This window comes from Hyla sarda, chromosome 4, assembly GCF_029499605.1.
Source record: "Hyla sarda isolate aHylSar1 chromosome 4, aHylSar1.hap1, whole genome shotgun sequence".
NCBI classification, from domain to species: Eukaryota; Metazoa; Chordata; class Amphibia; order Anura; family Hylidae; genus Hyla; species Hyla sarda.
The window spans coordinates 392,993,530-393,010,058 of record NC_079192.1 but is presented as its reverse complement, the minus strand read 5'-3'; the positions used below and the strand labels follow the sequence as shown (position 1 = coordinate 393,010,058).

Genomic DNA, 16,529 nt, shown 5'->3' with positions numbered 1-16,529 from the left:
CGCCCACATATGGGGTATCTCCGTACTCGGGAGAAATTGCATTACAAATTTAGAGGGTCTTTTTTCCCTTTTACCTCTTGTGAAAATGAAAAGTATAGGGCAACACCAGCATGTCAGTGTAAAAATTTATTTTTTTACACTAACATGCTGGTGTAGACCCCAACTTCACCTTTTCATAAGGGGTTAAAGAAGAAAAAGCCCCCCAAAATTTGTAAGGCAATTTCTCCCGAGTACGGCGATACCCCATATGTGTCCCAAAACTGTTGCCCTGAAATACGACAGGGCTCCAAAGTGAGAGAGCGCCATGCGCATTTGAGGCCTGAATTAGGGATTTGCATAGGGGTGGACATAGGGGTATTCTATGCCAATGATTCCCAAACAGGGTGCCTCCAGCTGTTGCAAAACTCCCAGCATGCCTGGACAGTCAATGGCTGTCCGGCAATACTGGGAGTTATTATTTTGCAACAGCTGGAGGCTCCGTTTTGGAAACAGTAGCGTACCAGACGTTTTTCATTTTTTTTGGGGAGGGGGGGCTGTGTAGGGATATGTGTATATGTAGTGTTTTTTACTTTTTATTTTAGGTTAGTGTTAGTGTAGTGTAGTGTTTTTAGGGTACAGTCACATGGGCAGAGGTTCACAGCAAGTTTGCCGCTGGAAGTTTGAGCTGCAGCGCAACATTTGCGCCATCTCAAACTTGCAGCACTCACTGTAAACCTCCGCCCATTTGAGTGTACCCTGTACATTCACATTGGGGGGAGGGGGCAAACATCCAGCTGTTGCAAACTCCGAGCATGCCCTTTGGCTGTCCGTGCATGCTGGGAGTTGTAGTTTTGCAACAGCTGGAGGAACACTGGTTTGGAAACACTAAGTTAAGTAATAAACTTTCAAGTGTTTTGCAACCAAACTTAGTGTTTCCAAACCAGTGTGCCTCCAGCTGTTGCAAACTACAACTTCCAGCATGCATGGTCTGTAAGTGCATGCTGCGAGTTATAGTTTTGCAACAATTGCAACAGCTGGAGGCACTGAGGTAGGAAACGGACAATGTTTCCCAAATAGTGTGCCTCCAGTTGTTGCAAAACTACAACTCCCAGCATGCCCAGACTGCCCAGGCATGCTGGAAGTTGTAGTTCGGCAATATCTGAAGGATCATATGTTGCCGAACTACAACTTCCAGCATGCTTGGGCAGTCTGGGCATGCTGGGAGTTGTAGTTTTGCAACATCTGGAGGTCCACAGTTTGGAGACCACTGTATAATGGTCTCCAATCTGTGCTCTTCCAGATGTTAGAGAACTACAACTCCCAGCATGCCTGGACAGACTGAGCATGCTGAGATTTGTAGTTTTGCAACATCTGGAAGAGCACAGATTGGAGACCATTATACAGTGGTCTTTAAACTGTGGACCTCCAGATGTTGCAAAACTACAACTCCCAGCATGACCAGAAAACCAAAGGCTGTCTGGGCATGCTGGGAGTTGCAGTTTTGAAACTCCCAGAGGCAGCAGTGAGATCGCTTTACGGCGATCTCACTGCTGCCAATGAAGATGCCGCACTGCTGCCGGAAACTCACCTCCGGGACGCAGCGCCGCCGGGACCGCATGGAGGACGCCGCTCGCACCGGGACCACTCTGGACGCCGCTCGGACGGGTAAGTGACGCCGGGGGATGGGTCAGGGACACTTAGCAGAGCGGTGTGTGTCCCGATCCCCGTGATCGGGACTCACACACCGCGCTGCTAAGTATTTTTATAGCAAAACGCTGCTATCAGCTAGTCAGATTTGACCAGCTGATAGCAGCAATCGCTGGGGGGGGGGGGGGGATGAAACCCCCCGTGGTCGCATGGTAAGATGGCTGGCTATCAGTGATAACCACCATCTTACCGGGCGCTGCGGGATGCTGTGAGTAGCGGCAAAAATGTTCATGACATACCTGTATGTCATGGGTCGGGAACACCTTGCCACCCATGACGTACAGGTATGTCATAGGTCGGGAAGGGGTTAATGCTTAAAGTGACAGTGGTCAGATGTGCAAAAAATGGCCCGGTCCTTAAGGTGAAAATGGGCTGGGTCCTTAAGGGGTTAAGGTATTGATCAATATGTATACAACCCATATAACTGATTCAATGTGTGTTTTTCAGGTGTTTGCCCATCATATCCCTGGAGGGACTGGAAAGAACAGAGGATCAAACTGAACAAAATATTTATACAATAAGTTAATTATCCTGAATCGATATATATGTGGACACAATGATTATTATAGGACATCTGTACATAGCATTTTTTACAAAGCTACTGGTATACACATCGCTGTCTGTCCCGGGAACCCAGCAGCGTGTACCGCCCTGTCATATCTAACAAGTGCCTGCAGTTCCACTGTCTACACAGCAGGGGGTCAAGATTAAACTCATAGACAGCCATCATTCTGCTGAATCCTGCTCTGCCACACACAGTCCCTGATGGTCAGGGGGCATAGATTCACTATCGTGGCTACGGAATAACTAGCTGGACCGTTATTTGATTTGGGAAGTGCATTTATGCAAGAAGAACTTCAGGTGGCAGTCATACATATGTATATTATAATATAAATAAATATTACACTTTGTCATGCATTATCTTCATCTCATCTCTGTTCCACATTCATCTAGGTTGTGGGGTGCAGCATTAGTAGCATAGAATACAATAGTGAGTGTCTCTAGCTTTGGAGGACCCATCACAACTGATTTCAATAGGCACTGTGCAATACTCCATTTGTCCTGTGGTGGCGCAGCAGGGAATTTAAGCACTTGTTGCTGAGTCCTAGTCGCATAACACTGTGTAATCATGTTACTGTAAAAGTTCCCTTTGAATAAAAAAGGCATTGTCCATGTGTCCAACCATCTCCTTGTAAGTGGATAGGTACTTTGCTAATAGCTTGGATCTGCTGGAGGGTCTATTCATACGTACAGTATTCTGTGCAGATTTGATGCGCAGGATTTCAAGCTGTGTTCAGTCATTTAGTTCACATTGAAATCTGCAGCAGAAAATCCTGCGCATCAAATCTGCGCAGAATACTGTACGTGTGAATAGACCATGAAAGAGTATTCCAGCATAAAATTATTAGAGATGAGCTAATCGAATCTGACGAATCTGAATTTGTTCCGAATTTCATGAAAAATTTGATTTGCAACGAATGCGAATATCGCCACGCTTCTATCGCGCAAAACGCTTAATTAAACTCCATTTAGTGCGGTCCAGGCTCCAGGGCATCTAAAATGATGGATCCACATGTGAGGACATGGGGCAAGGAATCCTGGGAAGGTGGGAACAAAGGTAGGCGGGATGACCCTGAATCACATGCAGGATGCAGCCTATCAGCAGCCAGTCACCCCTGTGATGTCACAGCCCTATATAATCAGCAGCCATATCCCGGCTACACAGAAAAGCTTTTTCCAGCAGAGTTCTGGTGGACAGAGAGCAGTAGTGCCTTTTTGCACAAAAAAGAATTTTTACTGCAGCGATTAACCTGTCAGTCTCTTTCTACAGCATTGTATTACAGAGAGGGGCAGAGAGCTGTGTGTTGCTCCATGCATTGGAACAAGCTGGCTCAGCTGTAGTTAGGCGAGGAGGGAGAAATGTGTTTTTAGCGTTTTTTGTTCCACAATAAATGTTCTGCTGGTTATACTAGTCTGTAGACGGTATAATACATACCCAGAAGTCCATTCCTAATAGTCTTTGAGAGAGAAAGTGCAATTTTGGGTTAAGTACACAGCAACTGTGTGCTGCAGCACCGTTGTGTACTGCTGGTGTTGTGCACAAATACTTATTTAAGTGTACTGTAGCGTATTTTTCTGCCCTCATAAGTGCATACCACGTACCTACATTTAAGTAGTGTACTATTTTGTACCGGTTAAACTCTCAAGGGCCTAGATACGGTGAAAGTCCAGGTAAAAGTAATCACCGGCTGGTGTTTTACTCCAATACTTTTTTAAGCGTACTGTAGCGCATTTTTCTGCCCTCATAAGTGCATACCACATACCTACATCTAAGTAGTGTTGGGCGCAAATATCCGCAATGCGAATATTTATTGCGAATATCGCATATTCGCGAATTCGCAAATATTGCAAATATAGCGCTAAATATTCGCAATTACGAATATTCGAATTTTTTTCACAGTACACATGAAAGTGATCAACCCTCCCTGCTTCCAGCTTGTGGTGTAAACAAGGCTCCAATACTAGTTACAGTGGGGATCAAGAGTTTGGACACCCCAGGTAAAACTTTGTATTATTGTGCATAAAGAAGCCAAGGAAAGATGGAAAAATCTCCAAAAGGCATCAAATTACAGATTAGACATTCTTATATGTCAACAAAAGTTAGATTTTATTTCCATCATTTACACTTTCAAAATAACAGAAAACAAAAAAAAATGGCGTCTGCAAAAGTTTGGGCTTCCTGCAGAATTTACAGCATGCGCTGCCCCCTTTGCAAAGCTGAGACCTGCCAGTGTCATGGATTGTTCTCAATCATCATCTGGGAAGACCAGGTGATGTCAATCTCAAAGGTTTTAAATGCCCAGACTCATCTGACCTTGCCCCAACAATCAGCACCATGGGTTCTTCTAAGCAGTTGTCTAGAAATGTGAAACTGAAAATAGTTGACGCTCACAAAGCTGGAGAAGGCTATAAGAAGATAGCAAAAACGTTTTCAGATGTCAATATCCTCTGTTCGGAATGTAATTAAGAAATGGCAGTCATCAGGAAGAGTGGATGTTAAAGCAAGATCTGGAAGACCAAGAAAAATATCCGATAGAACAGCTTGCAGGATTGTGAGAAAAACTATTCAAAACCCACTTTTGACTGCACAATCCCTCCAGAAAGATCTGGCACACACTGGAGTTGTGGTACACTATTCCACTATAAAGAGATACTTGTACAAATATGGTCTTCATGGAAGAGTCATCAGAAGAAAACCTCGTCTACATCCACAAAAATCAGCATTTGAACTTTGCAAATTAACATATAGACAAGCCTGATGCATTTTGGAAACAAGTTCTGTGGACCAATGAGGTTAAAATTGATCTTTTTGGCCGGAATGAGCAAAGGTACGTTTGGAGAAGAAGGGGAACAGAATTTAATGAAAAGAACCTCTGTCCAACTGTTAAGCATGGGGGTTGATCAATCATGCTTTGGGGTTGTATTGCAGCCAGTGGCACAGGGAACATCTCACAAGTAGAAGGCAAAATGGATTCAATAAAATTGCAGCAAATTTTGGATGCTAACTTGATGCCATCTGTGAAAAAGCTAAAGTTAAAGAGAGGATGGCTTCTACAAATGGATAATGATCCTAAACACACCTCGAAATCCACGAGGGGATTACATCAAGAGGCGTAAACTAAAGGTTTTGCCATGGCCTTCACAATCACCTGACCTCAACATAATTGAAAATCTATGGATAGACCTTAAAAGAACAGTGTGTGACAGACAGCCCAGAAATCTCAAAGAACTGGAAGACTTTTGTAAGGAAGAATGGGCAAAGATACCTCAGACAAGAATTGAAAGACTCTTGGCTGGCTACAAAAAGTGTTTACAAGCTGTCATACTTGCCAAAGGGGGCAGTAGAAGATATTAACTTTGCAGGGTGCCCAAACTTTTGCAGATGCCATTTTTTGGTTTTCTGTTATTTTGAAAGTGTAAATGATGGAAATAAAATCTAACTTTTTTTTACATATTATAAGAATGTCTAATCTGTAATTTGATGCCTTTTGGAGATTTTTCCATCTTTCCTTGGCTTCTTTATGCACATTAATACAAATTTTTACCTGGGGTGCCCAAACTTTTGATCCCCACTGTAGAGAGCAGTACAGTACATGTTATACAGGTAGAGAGCAGTACAGTACATGTAATACAGGTAGAGAGCAATACAGTACATATGGTACAGGTAGAGAGCAGTACAGTACTTGTAGTACAGATAGAGAGCAGTACAGTACATGTAATACAGGTAGAGAGCAGTACAGTACATGTACTACAGGTAGGGAGCAGTATAGTACATATAGTACAGATAGAGAGCAGTACAGTACATGGTATACAGGTAGAGAGCAGTACAGAACATGTAGTACAGGTAGGGAGCAGTATAGTACATATAGTACAGGTAGAGAGCAGTACAGTACATGTAGTACAGGTAGGGAGCAGTACAGTACATATGGTACAAGTAGAGAGCAGTACAGTACATGTAATACAGGTAGAGATGTAGTACAGGTAGAGAGCAGTACAGTACATGTAGTACAGGTAGAGAGCAATACAGTACATGTGGTATAGGTAGACAGCAGTACAGTACATATAGTACAGGTATAGAGCAGTACAGTAAATATTGTACAGGTAAAGAGCAGTACAGTACATATAATACAGGTAGAGAATAGGAAAGGACATGTGGTATAGGTAGACAGCAGTACAGTACATGTAGTACCAGTGGAGGGCAGTACAGTACATGTGGTAAAAGTAGAGAGCAGTACAGTACATGTGGTACAGGTAGAGAGCAGTACAGTACATGTAGTACAGGTAGAGAGCAGTACAGTACATGTGGTACAAGTAGAAAGCAGTACAGTACATGTAGTATAGATAGAGAGCAGTACAGTACATGTAGTACAGATAGAGAGCAGTACAGTACATGTAGTACAGATAGAGAGCAGTACAGTACATGTAATACATTTAGAGAGCAGTACAGTACATGTAGTACAGGTAGAGAGCAGTACAGTACATGTAGTACAGGTAGAGAGCAGAAAAGTACATGTAGTACAGTACATGTAGAGAGCAGTACAGTACATGTAGTACAGGTAGAGAGCAATACAGTACATGTGGTATAGGTAGACAGCAGTACAGTACATGTAATACAGGTAGAGATCAGTACAGTACATATGGTACAGGTAGAGAGCAGTACAGTACACATAGTACAGGTAGAGAGCAATACAGTACATGTGGTATAGGTAGACAGCAGTACAGTACATGTAGTACAGGTAGAGAGCAGTACAGTACATATGGTACAGGTAGAGAGCAGTACAGTACATATAGTACAGATAGAGAATAGGAAAGGACATGTGGTATAGGTAGACAGCAGTCCAGTACATGTAGTACCAGTAGAGGGCAGTACAGTACATGTGGTACAGGTAGAGAGCAGTACAGTACATGTGGTATAGGTAGACAACAGTACAGTACATGTAGTACCAGTAGAGGGCAACATAGTACATGAAGTACAGGTAGAGAGCAGTACAGTACATGTGGTACAGGTAGAGAGCAATGAGTAATGCTAAATCTTGAAAATCTATTTGACGGCTCTATTAACCCCATATCCGCCTTTCTCTGATATCAATATGGACATGTAGAGAGAGAGAAAAATGGAACAAAAAAGAGCACATCATATGGCGTTATCTTTGCTGTGTAGTTAATATAGCAGCAGGTAATGTGCTCACTTTTAGGTGTTCTCGGCACAACACTTATAAAGACCTTGTAAATAAATATCTCTCTCCCCGGAAAGCCTCCAGCATCAGACCTGTATATCAGATTCCCATTCACATTGAGCCTATAGAGTTTTCTTCAGCTGGACTTGCTCTTTCCTCTGGATCCCCTGATATGAAGACCTATTTAATTTACTTTTATGTTTATATGTTCCATAGTTTGTCCATCATGAAATACATGACGGGAGGGATTTTAGATATGTCCCCAGTTTAATTACCAAACTAAAACCTAATATCCCCCACCCCCTAACTACTCCAACTGCCCCTTCACCCCATAAAGACAAGGACACCAAGGTTGGAGAACATGGGCTTCTCGGTCCGTTTATTTCACACCATTATAAATAACCATAAATACTTTATATAACATTAGTAACATTTACATAACATGACCATAAATGAAAAGAAGGGTCTCTGCAGGGCTCCACCATATCTATGTTCCACCAAAACCCAAGGCACTAACTGATCTCTTGCCCTTGGCTGCATCCACCTGACCAAAGGACACCCACGTAACTTAGTGCTGGTTCTCATCCAAAACTCCTGGGGCCCTGAAGCACCACCAGGAGGCCCATTCCAGATGTAACATCGACAAAACGCTCATCCATTTTGTGCAAACTACTAATACTTTTGAAAAATGACCACCGCCAAGGACCCTTAAATCTGCCACAGATAAAAGTGAGGTAAACCTTGCAAACTTTCATCCCGCCATACCATATTGGCTGTCTCAATGCCATCCTGCAATGCCAAGGCCCACAAATCAGACCCAATCACTCTCAGATGAACACCCTCGTGCCCCAAAAACTCCCCAGGCTCACCCTCCAAATCCCTATGGCACACAACAATACCCCCGTTACGATGAATGAAGCGGTCCACCTCTTTGTTCAACTTCTCCCGTGCATTGTTCAACCGAACCACTGACCTGCATCTGCCATACCCATCTTGCAACCATATCTGACCAAATCACAACTATTCCGGGGAAAGTGGACCACAAACAAAGAAGGTCCATCTTGATGTCCTGAATGAGCTCACAAGAAGAACCCAAACCAAAATCATCACCCCCACCTGAACCACCAGGACATTTGGGGGACGATCTAGCAAGGCCTTAAACTGGACCTCCTGCAAAAACTGGCTCCACAAAATACCTCCGACACCAATTCCCCGCAGCACAGTGACGGACTGAGAGAAATCAAACTGACGCCCATCTGATCGCACATCTGCCCGAACAGCCCCCACCGCACATAGGAGTGGCCAACAATCCATGCCAAGCAGGGAGGCCGATCGGTAAAACACAAAAGCAGGGCTCAGAAAAAGGACAACCCCAACACTTCGCTACCAACACACAAAACAACTCCCACCCAACCCAGCTATCCATGGGAAGTAAACCAAAAGGCCTGTGCCAATATGCAACAACTCATACCCGAAACAGACACCCCCAACTCATAACACCACAGGTGTCTACTCTGCTTAGCAAGATTCCCAATTGTGCAAAACCTTTTGAATAAGTAAACCAGGTGCAGCCACACAAATATCTACGGATCAATTCTGATGCTGACCCCAAACAGCACTCCAGAGCCTCTCAGGACAAGGGATCCTGTGCCAGCACACAAAACCTGTCCCACTGCAAACTAGGAAGAGAGTCAGTGACAGATTTCAACATCCCCGGAACATGCACCGCAACAAACTTAGCATTCAAAACCAAACCCCTCAAAACCAAGTAACACAACAAGCGCAACACAGGAGGCGAACTGGACGACTAATTATTAATCTCGAGCACCACTCCCATGATATCACACCAAATACTGGGCTATACAAATTCTCATGTCACGTTCCTTCCCCCAGGTCTGACAGTATCAGGAGATGACACATTGACCTTACCCTGCACTCATACTCATACATATCAATACTCCATGTGCTTGGGATGAGTCAAATGCTTATTGTTCGGCTGTAACAAAGGGATAATCTGAACAGATGGACACAAAGTGACCTGGAGGGAATCTCACAGATACCAGTTACTGGGGAACGTCGGGGGACATGTCAGTACTATGTATTGTCAGTGATATCGGTGATCCACTAGTGCAGCCTGCCAGAAGGGAAACCATACAAATGGATCCTGGAGAGCAGCATGGAGCAGGTAAGAGGACCTTCTGCCACCATTTTAACTTGTCGGATACCCGCAATCGAGCTGTGGGTGGTCCAATGAGTGTATCTAAGCCCCGCAACTTATTAGATGCTGTGATCCGTATTGCTCATGGTATCTAAAAGGTTAATGGCAGACATCATCATGATAGGTAATGTCTGTCATTAGAGGTGATAGCAGCCAGGACCAATGGTCTATGAGCCGAGTCTGGCTTCATAGTTGGCATGCTGCTCAGGATTTAAATGTACGTCCTAGTGCACTAAGTAACAGGTGGCAAGGGCATACATTTCCATCCTGCGTCCCCTAAGGATTAAAGGGGTACTCCGGCTCTGAGACATCTTATCCCCTATCCAAAGAATAGGGCATAAGATGTCTCACCGCTGGGGACCCCCGCAATCTTGTATTCGCCACCCACACCCACTTGTTTGAGCTGCACGCTGTGGTGCCAGCTCACAAACAGCCGGGTGGCGATCAAGGGGCCAGAGTATCATGATGTCACAACTCCATCCCCGTGTGACGTCACCCCCCTCCCATAGACTTGCATAGCGGGGGTGGGGGGTGACGTCATACAGGGGCGGAGTCGTGACGTCACAATACTCCGGCCCCGTGGTCACCACCCGGCTGTTTGTGAGCTGGCACCGCGGCGTGCAGCTCAAACAGGTGGGTGTGGGTGGCGAATACAAGATTGCGGGGGTTCCAAAGGATAGGGAATAAGATGTCTCAGGGCTGGAGTACCCCTTTAAACTTATTTGTTTTTCCTTATGATATTTGTGAAGTGTTTACTCAAAAAAGGTACAATTTGTCATGCTTTAGCATTAAATATTTAATATACTAATGATGCAAGCAATAAACAAGGACGGACAATCTTTAGATTCTCGGAGTTCAGGTCTCACATACACAGTCAGTGCTATAGTGTTACAAAGCTGAGTAACACCTGAGATGTTTTTGGTGTCTTCAGCTTACTGTGCACATGGATGGGAAGACCCTTTTGAGCCAGGTGTCTGGATACATGGGGGGGTTTGGGTTGACATGGTAGTTCTCTGACCACTTTGGACTCACGAAGCTGAAGTCTGTAAAAAGGCTTTGGTCATCAGCCTTTATATTGAAGATGCGGAAGTAAGAACAGGGAGCAGGGATGGTGTTTCTGATCTTCGTATTCTTAGATATAGTCCCCAGTACCTTAGGGGGCGTCACTTGTCCGGCTTCTATGTCTCTCCAGTTGATGTTGGAAAAGAAGGGATGTTTCTGTATCCTCCCGGTCACTCCCAGACGTTCACTCGGGTTTATACAGAGCAGACGTTTGATGACATCAGCTGTTTCAGGGCCCGGAGATTTTGGGTATGATATCAACTTTGTGTTCCTAAGAGAAGGGAGTCTTTTAGTGACCATTTTGTAGAGGATAACGCCAAACGAAAACCAGTCAACCCCTGGTCCATAGCTCTTCGACCTGGTGACTTCTGGTGCAGTATATGCTGGGGTACCGCAAACCCCTCTAGCTCTTCCTGAAGGTGCTATTATAGAAAGTCCAAAATCCGAGATCTTTACGTGTCCGTCTGATGTTATGAGGATATTGTCTGGTTTAAGGTCCCTGTGAATTATGTTTTTTCCATGGAGGAATTGGATTCCACACACGAGTTCTGCTGCTATAAACCTTACTGTGTCTGACTCTAGTGGGAATTGCTTGTTGATAAATGCAGTAAGGTCCCCACCACCGGCCAGTTCCATGACATAATATACATGGTTTAGACTATGAAATGCAGCAAGTCCGTGTATTAGAAAGCGACACTCATGTGTCATGCGGAGTATATCCCGCTCTATGAAATCTTCCTTCCATTTCACGAAATATTGTTTTTCACCTTTTTTAATGGCCACATGCTCTTGGCGAATAATGTCTTTTGCCAATATGACTTGCCCAAAGGCGCCTTCTCCTAGTTTATGATGGAATGTGAAGCAGTCTAGGCCCAAAGGAATGGTGGCTGTCCTGGCCTCCTCCTGGGGGGCTCCGGGTTTGTCATTGTCATATGTAAATGTTACATCCTGACCAGACGTTTCAGAAGCAGATGTTTCGGCAGCAGATGTTTTTACTTTCTTCCGTGAAGGGGAGTTCTCCTCTATTATCCTCTTTCTCTTAGCCCCCTCTTCTCCTGCCCCCTTTGCCTCTCTATACTTCTCCTTGTCACAAGACCCTTTTTTGGATTGAGAAATAAGATTTTTTTACTTAGTATTTCTGTCTAATCTATTGCTTTTCAATAACTTTTTTTTACATCATTAAAACATTGGACCTCATGTATCCAAACTGTCTTGGTCTTGTTACCTATAGCAACCAATCACAATGGAGCTTTCATAGTCCTAGAACTGTTTAACAAAGCTGAGCTCTGACTGGTTGCTATGGTAACTAGAACAGCTTTAGAATCTTGCTAAATCTCCCTCATTGGGTAAGAATTAGCGTATATATCTGGGTAGATCTATCATTTACCTAGTTACATAGTTCACACGATTAAAAAAGACAAGAGTGCATTAAGTTCAACCTACAGATGTAGCCATTGTTAACTTGGTCGTACTAAATTTTACACGTTGTGATCTCCTAATGATATATATATATATATATATATATTTGTACATTGTGATCAAATCGCCCCTGAGGCCCCTTACACGCTGCTGTTGCTCCCCATCATGAGAATGGTCGTCAAAGTCTTTCTTTTTTTTTTTTTTCCTGACTTTAACGGCCGTTCTCATGACGGGGAGCAACAGCAAACAACGGGTTCTGGGGACTCCCATTTACTATTATGGGGGCTGCTGGGCGCCGTTATAAATAGCAAGAGAAAAAGACGGCACAAGCAGTAATTTTCCTCCCTCTATTCTGCCCGGCATTCCCGGCAGCCGTCACACTGCCATGTACTAACATAACAGTAGTGTGAAAGAAGCCTGAGACTTCTTTTCTTGAAATTAAATCAAGCTTGACCCCCTGTCTTGGTCCTGTAACCCACATACTGTATAGTACAGAATTTCAGCAATTCCCTAATATAGAATTATTATCCTCATTAATGAAGCTTATTTCAAGGACATGAATGGCGAACTCTTTGCAGAATACAACTATATGCAAAAGAAACCTACAAAACCTATACAATGGGTGTCAATGGCAGATGTATGCAGCTGTGTAGGTGATCGGTCACATAGGTCCATTTGGTGGACAGTCCTGCCCAATGTGTTCTGCTCATAGCCTTACCAATAACATCCAGGCTGCTGGTTGTAGTAGTGACTGATATGTCTATATCGCTCTATATAAAATCCTATCATCTAATATATAATTTAACCTTATATCCTCCTACCTGAACTATTCAGTATATACAACTTCTCCATGTTGGATACAAAGTCTTATATAAGAGACTGATGCATGGACATAATTCCTAGGCTGACTATATATGGATTAATATGACTAATACTTGGTGAATCTCTTACCTGATGTCTTGTCCATTAGGTTAATGTTACTTGGTCCTGGGAGGTCACATTCATTGTTCCTTCCCATGAAGGATAAGGGCCAGGTCTTCCTTCTCCTCACAGCGGTGAGTCCAATATTCTCCCTCTTGACCTTCTTGGCCTCCTTTCCTTCTCCACTCCCCTCTCTCTCCTCTCCTCTTTCCTCCTCTTCCTCCTCTCTAAGTCTTTTCATTTTGCGTCAAATACGGCAAAAATAAATATCTAAAACAATCCGAAAACTGTCTAGAAGCGCTCACATGTGTCAGTGCAGGACTGCAGCATGTGAAGGTAAAGGTTCTGGCCAAGCACCTGGGTATATAGGCAAGAAGCATGTGATGTCATAATGCAGCCATCACACCGCGGCGATGTCATCACCTATACAGCGGCCTACCTGTAACCCTCAGACATTGTGACGGACACTCTTGGACATGTCCTCTGTATGAATGTAGTAAACCAGATAGATGTAATACATTTCTATGGTCTATTTCCCTTCCAGTAATCTCATAGTCAGACACCTATGTAACAATCCTTGGAGTGACATCTGACCAATGTATCTCAGTTATAAAGGTCCAGAATTCAGCATTTACCATGAGCGCAAATCTTATTTTATTACATTTACTTTCACTGTTTCAGCTTTTTACCAGGCCTATATGATGAGAGTAGAAATGGGAATTTCAAGTCTGTAAGTAATATTGTAAGGTCAGTACCAGATGATCATACAGAGATGAGCAGCGTTACATTGAGGCGCTACTTATCTCTTACTGAAGACTCAGTCTGTCCTAGGTCACTTTTATAGGAGGTTCCTTTCTTGTCAACCACCCATTGACTTACAGGTAGCGCTCCATGAAAAGGTTCTTCAAGAGCTACTGCATTCATTGTACAGTTCTGTGACACAGCTGCTGCAGAACATCACCTGAGCAGAACTCCCCTCTATAGAGGAACAGCATGTTGGCAGCCATGGGGGAGGACATGAATATTTGGGCCATAGAACGGACTTTAACCCCTTAAGGACACATGACTTACTGGAACGCCATGTGTCCACTCCCGACCTATAACGCGGGGCCACGCGTCATAGCAGGTCGGGCCCAGCCTCTAACAACGGCCGGGACCATGGCTAATAGCGCGGTGCAGTGATCGTGGTGCAGCGCGCTATTAACCCTTTAGACGCGGCATTCAAAGTTGAATGCTGCGTCTAAAGTGAAACTAAAACCATGCCGGTTAGCTTAGGGAGCTGTTCGGGATAGCCGCGGTGAAATTGCGGCATCCTGAACAGCTTACAGGACAGCCGGAGGGTCCCTACCTGCCTCCTCACTGTCCGATCGCCGAATGACTGCTCAGTGCCTGAGATCCAGGCATGAGCAGTAAAGCGGCAGAATCATCGATCACTGGTTTCCTATGAGAAACCAGTGATCAATGTGAAAGATCAGTGTGTGCAGTGTTATAGGTCCCTATGGGAGCTATAACACTGCAAAAAAAGTGGGAAAAAAAAGTGAATAAAGATCATTTAACCCCTTCCCTAATAAAAGTTTGAATCACCCCCTTTTTCCCATAAAAAAAAAACATAGTGTAAATAAAAATAAACATTTATGGTATCGCCGCGTGCGGAAATGTCCGAATTATAAAAATATATCATTAATTAAACCGCTCGGTCAATGGCGTATGCGCAAAAAAATTCCAAAGTCCAAAATAGTGCATTTTTGGTCACTTTTTATATCATGAAAAAATTAATAAAAATTATCAATAAGTCCTATCAATGCAAAAATTGTGCCGTTAAAAACTTCAGATCACGGTGCAAAAAATTAGCCCTCATACCGCCCCATACGCGGAAAAATAAAAAAGTTATAGGGGTCAGAAGATGACAATTTTAAACTTATTAATTTTCCTGCATGAAGTTAGGATTTTTTCCAGAAGTCCGACAAAATCAAACCTATATAAGTAGGGTATCATTTTAACCGTATGGACCTACAGAATAAAGAGAAGGTGTCATTTTTACCGAAAAATGTACTACGTAGAAACGGAAGCCCCCAAAATTTACAAAACAGCGTTTTTTTTCCAATTTTGTCTCACAATGATTTTTTTTCCGTTTCGCCATAGATTTTTGGGCAAAATGACTGATGTCATTACAAAGTAGAATTGGTGGCGCAAAAAATAAGCAATCATATGGATTTTTAGGTGCAAAATTGAAACGAAAATGCAAAAACTGAAAAAACCCCGGTCCTTAACCCAGGGGGTTTTTCCGTTTTTGCATTTTCGTTTTTTGCTCCTTGCCTTTAAAAAATCATAACTCTTTCAATTGTGCACCTCAAAATCCATATGATGGCTTATTTTTGGCGCCACCAATTCTACTTTGTAATGACGTCAAACAATTTGCCCAAAAATCTATGGTGAAACGGAAAAAAAAAATCATTGTGCGACAAAATTGAAAAAAAAAAACGCAGTTTTGTAACTTTTGGGGGCTTCCGTTTCTACGTAGTAAATTTTTCGGTAAAAATGACACCTTCTCTTTATTCTGTAGGTCCATACGATTAAAATAATACCCTACTTATATAGGTTTGATTTTGTCAGACTTCTGGAAAAAATCATAACTACATGCAGGAAAATTAATACGTTTAAAATTGTCATTTTGCGCCGTGATCTGAAGTTTTTAACGGTACCATTTTTTAACGGTGCATTGATAGGACTTATTGATCGCTTTCTATTCATTTTTAAATGATATAAAAAGTGACCAAAAATGCACTATTTTGGACTTTGGAATTTTTTTGCGCGCACGCCATTGACCGAGCGGTTTAATTAATGATATATTTTTATAATTCTGACATTTCCGCACGCGGTGATACCACATATGTTTATTTTTATTTACACTGTGTTTTTTTTTTATTGGAAAAGGGGGGTGATTCAAACTTTTAATAGGGGAGGAGTTAAATGATCTTTATTCACTTTTTTTTCACTTTTTTTGCAGTGTTATAGCTCCCATTGGGACCTATAACACTGCACACACTGATCTTCATCATTGATCACTGGTTTCTAATAGGAAACCAGTGATCGACGATTCTGCCGCATGACTGCTCATGCCTGGATCTCAGGCACTGAGCAGTCATTCGGCGATCGGACAGCGAGGAGGCAGGTAGGGGCCCTCCCACTGTCCTGTAAGCTGTTCGGGATGCCGCAATTAGCCGCGGCTATCCCGAACAGCCCGACTGAACTAGCCGGCAACTTTCACTTTCGCTTTTAGCCGCTTTTTACAGGAGAACTCAAGACCATAAAAATTGTCGCCCATAGTGCTGGCAGTAAAAAAATAACGATGTACATACCTTCCTCCGCTCCCCCGGGGCCTCCAGTAACCGGCTCCAGTCTCCGCCGCAATCCACTTCCTGGTTGCTGGTGGACGGATGAATCAGCCAATCACCAGCCGCAGCGCAGTCCGACTTGGCCGGCGA

The 16,529-nt window shown here is 43.4% G+C and overlaps 2 protein-coding genes across 5 annotated transcripts in view; one reads left to right on the top strand and one right to left on the bottom strand.

Annotated features, from left to right (window-relative positions):
* LOC130267410 (hepatitis A virus cellular receptor 1 homolog) overlaps positions 1 to 2,843 on the top strand; it is a 55,042-nt gene extending 52,199 nt beyond the window's left edge. For all 4 annotated transcript variants that reach the window (XM_056517186.1, XM_056517185.1, XM_056517184.1 and 1 more), the window contains one exon: positions 2,134 to 2,843. In XM_056517186.1, coding sequence (XP_056373161.1) covers positions 2,134 to 2,212 — 79 coding nt within the window. In that variant the 3' untranslated portion in view covers positions 2,213 to 2,843. The remainder of the gene's footprint in view (positions 1 to 2,133) is intronic.
* A 7,596-nt stretch (positions 2,844 to 10,439) lies between these two features.
* LOC130367113 (protein kinase C delta type-like) lies at positions 10,440 to 13,577 on the bottom strand. Its single transcript, XM_056569500.1, has 2 exons — positions 13,075 to 13,577; positions 10,440 to 11,801 (listed from the first exon to the last, which is right to left on the bottom strand). Exons 1-2 carry the CDS (start codon positions 13,283 to 13,285, stop codon positions 10,570 to 10,572), a joined length of 1,443 nt encoding a protein of 480 aa, XP_056425475.1. The 5' UTR covers positions 13,286 to 13,577; the 3' UTR covers positions 10,440 to 10,569.
* Between the last annotated feature and the right edge of the window lie 2,952 nt (positions 13,578 to 16,529).

Excerpts from the sequence above, each read along its gene's own strand:
- LOC130367113 (XM_056569500.1), bottom strand. The coding sequence starts at position 13,285 with ATGAAAAGACTTAGAGAGGAGGAAGAGGAGGAAAGAGGAGAGGAGAGA. Across the intron at positions 11,802-13,074 it reads CCTAATGGACAAGACATCAG|GGTCTTGTGACAAGGAGAAG; the intron begins GTAAGAGATTCA and ends AATCCAAAAAAG.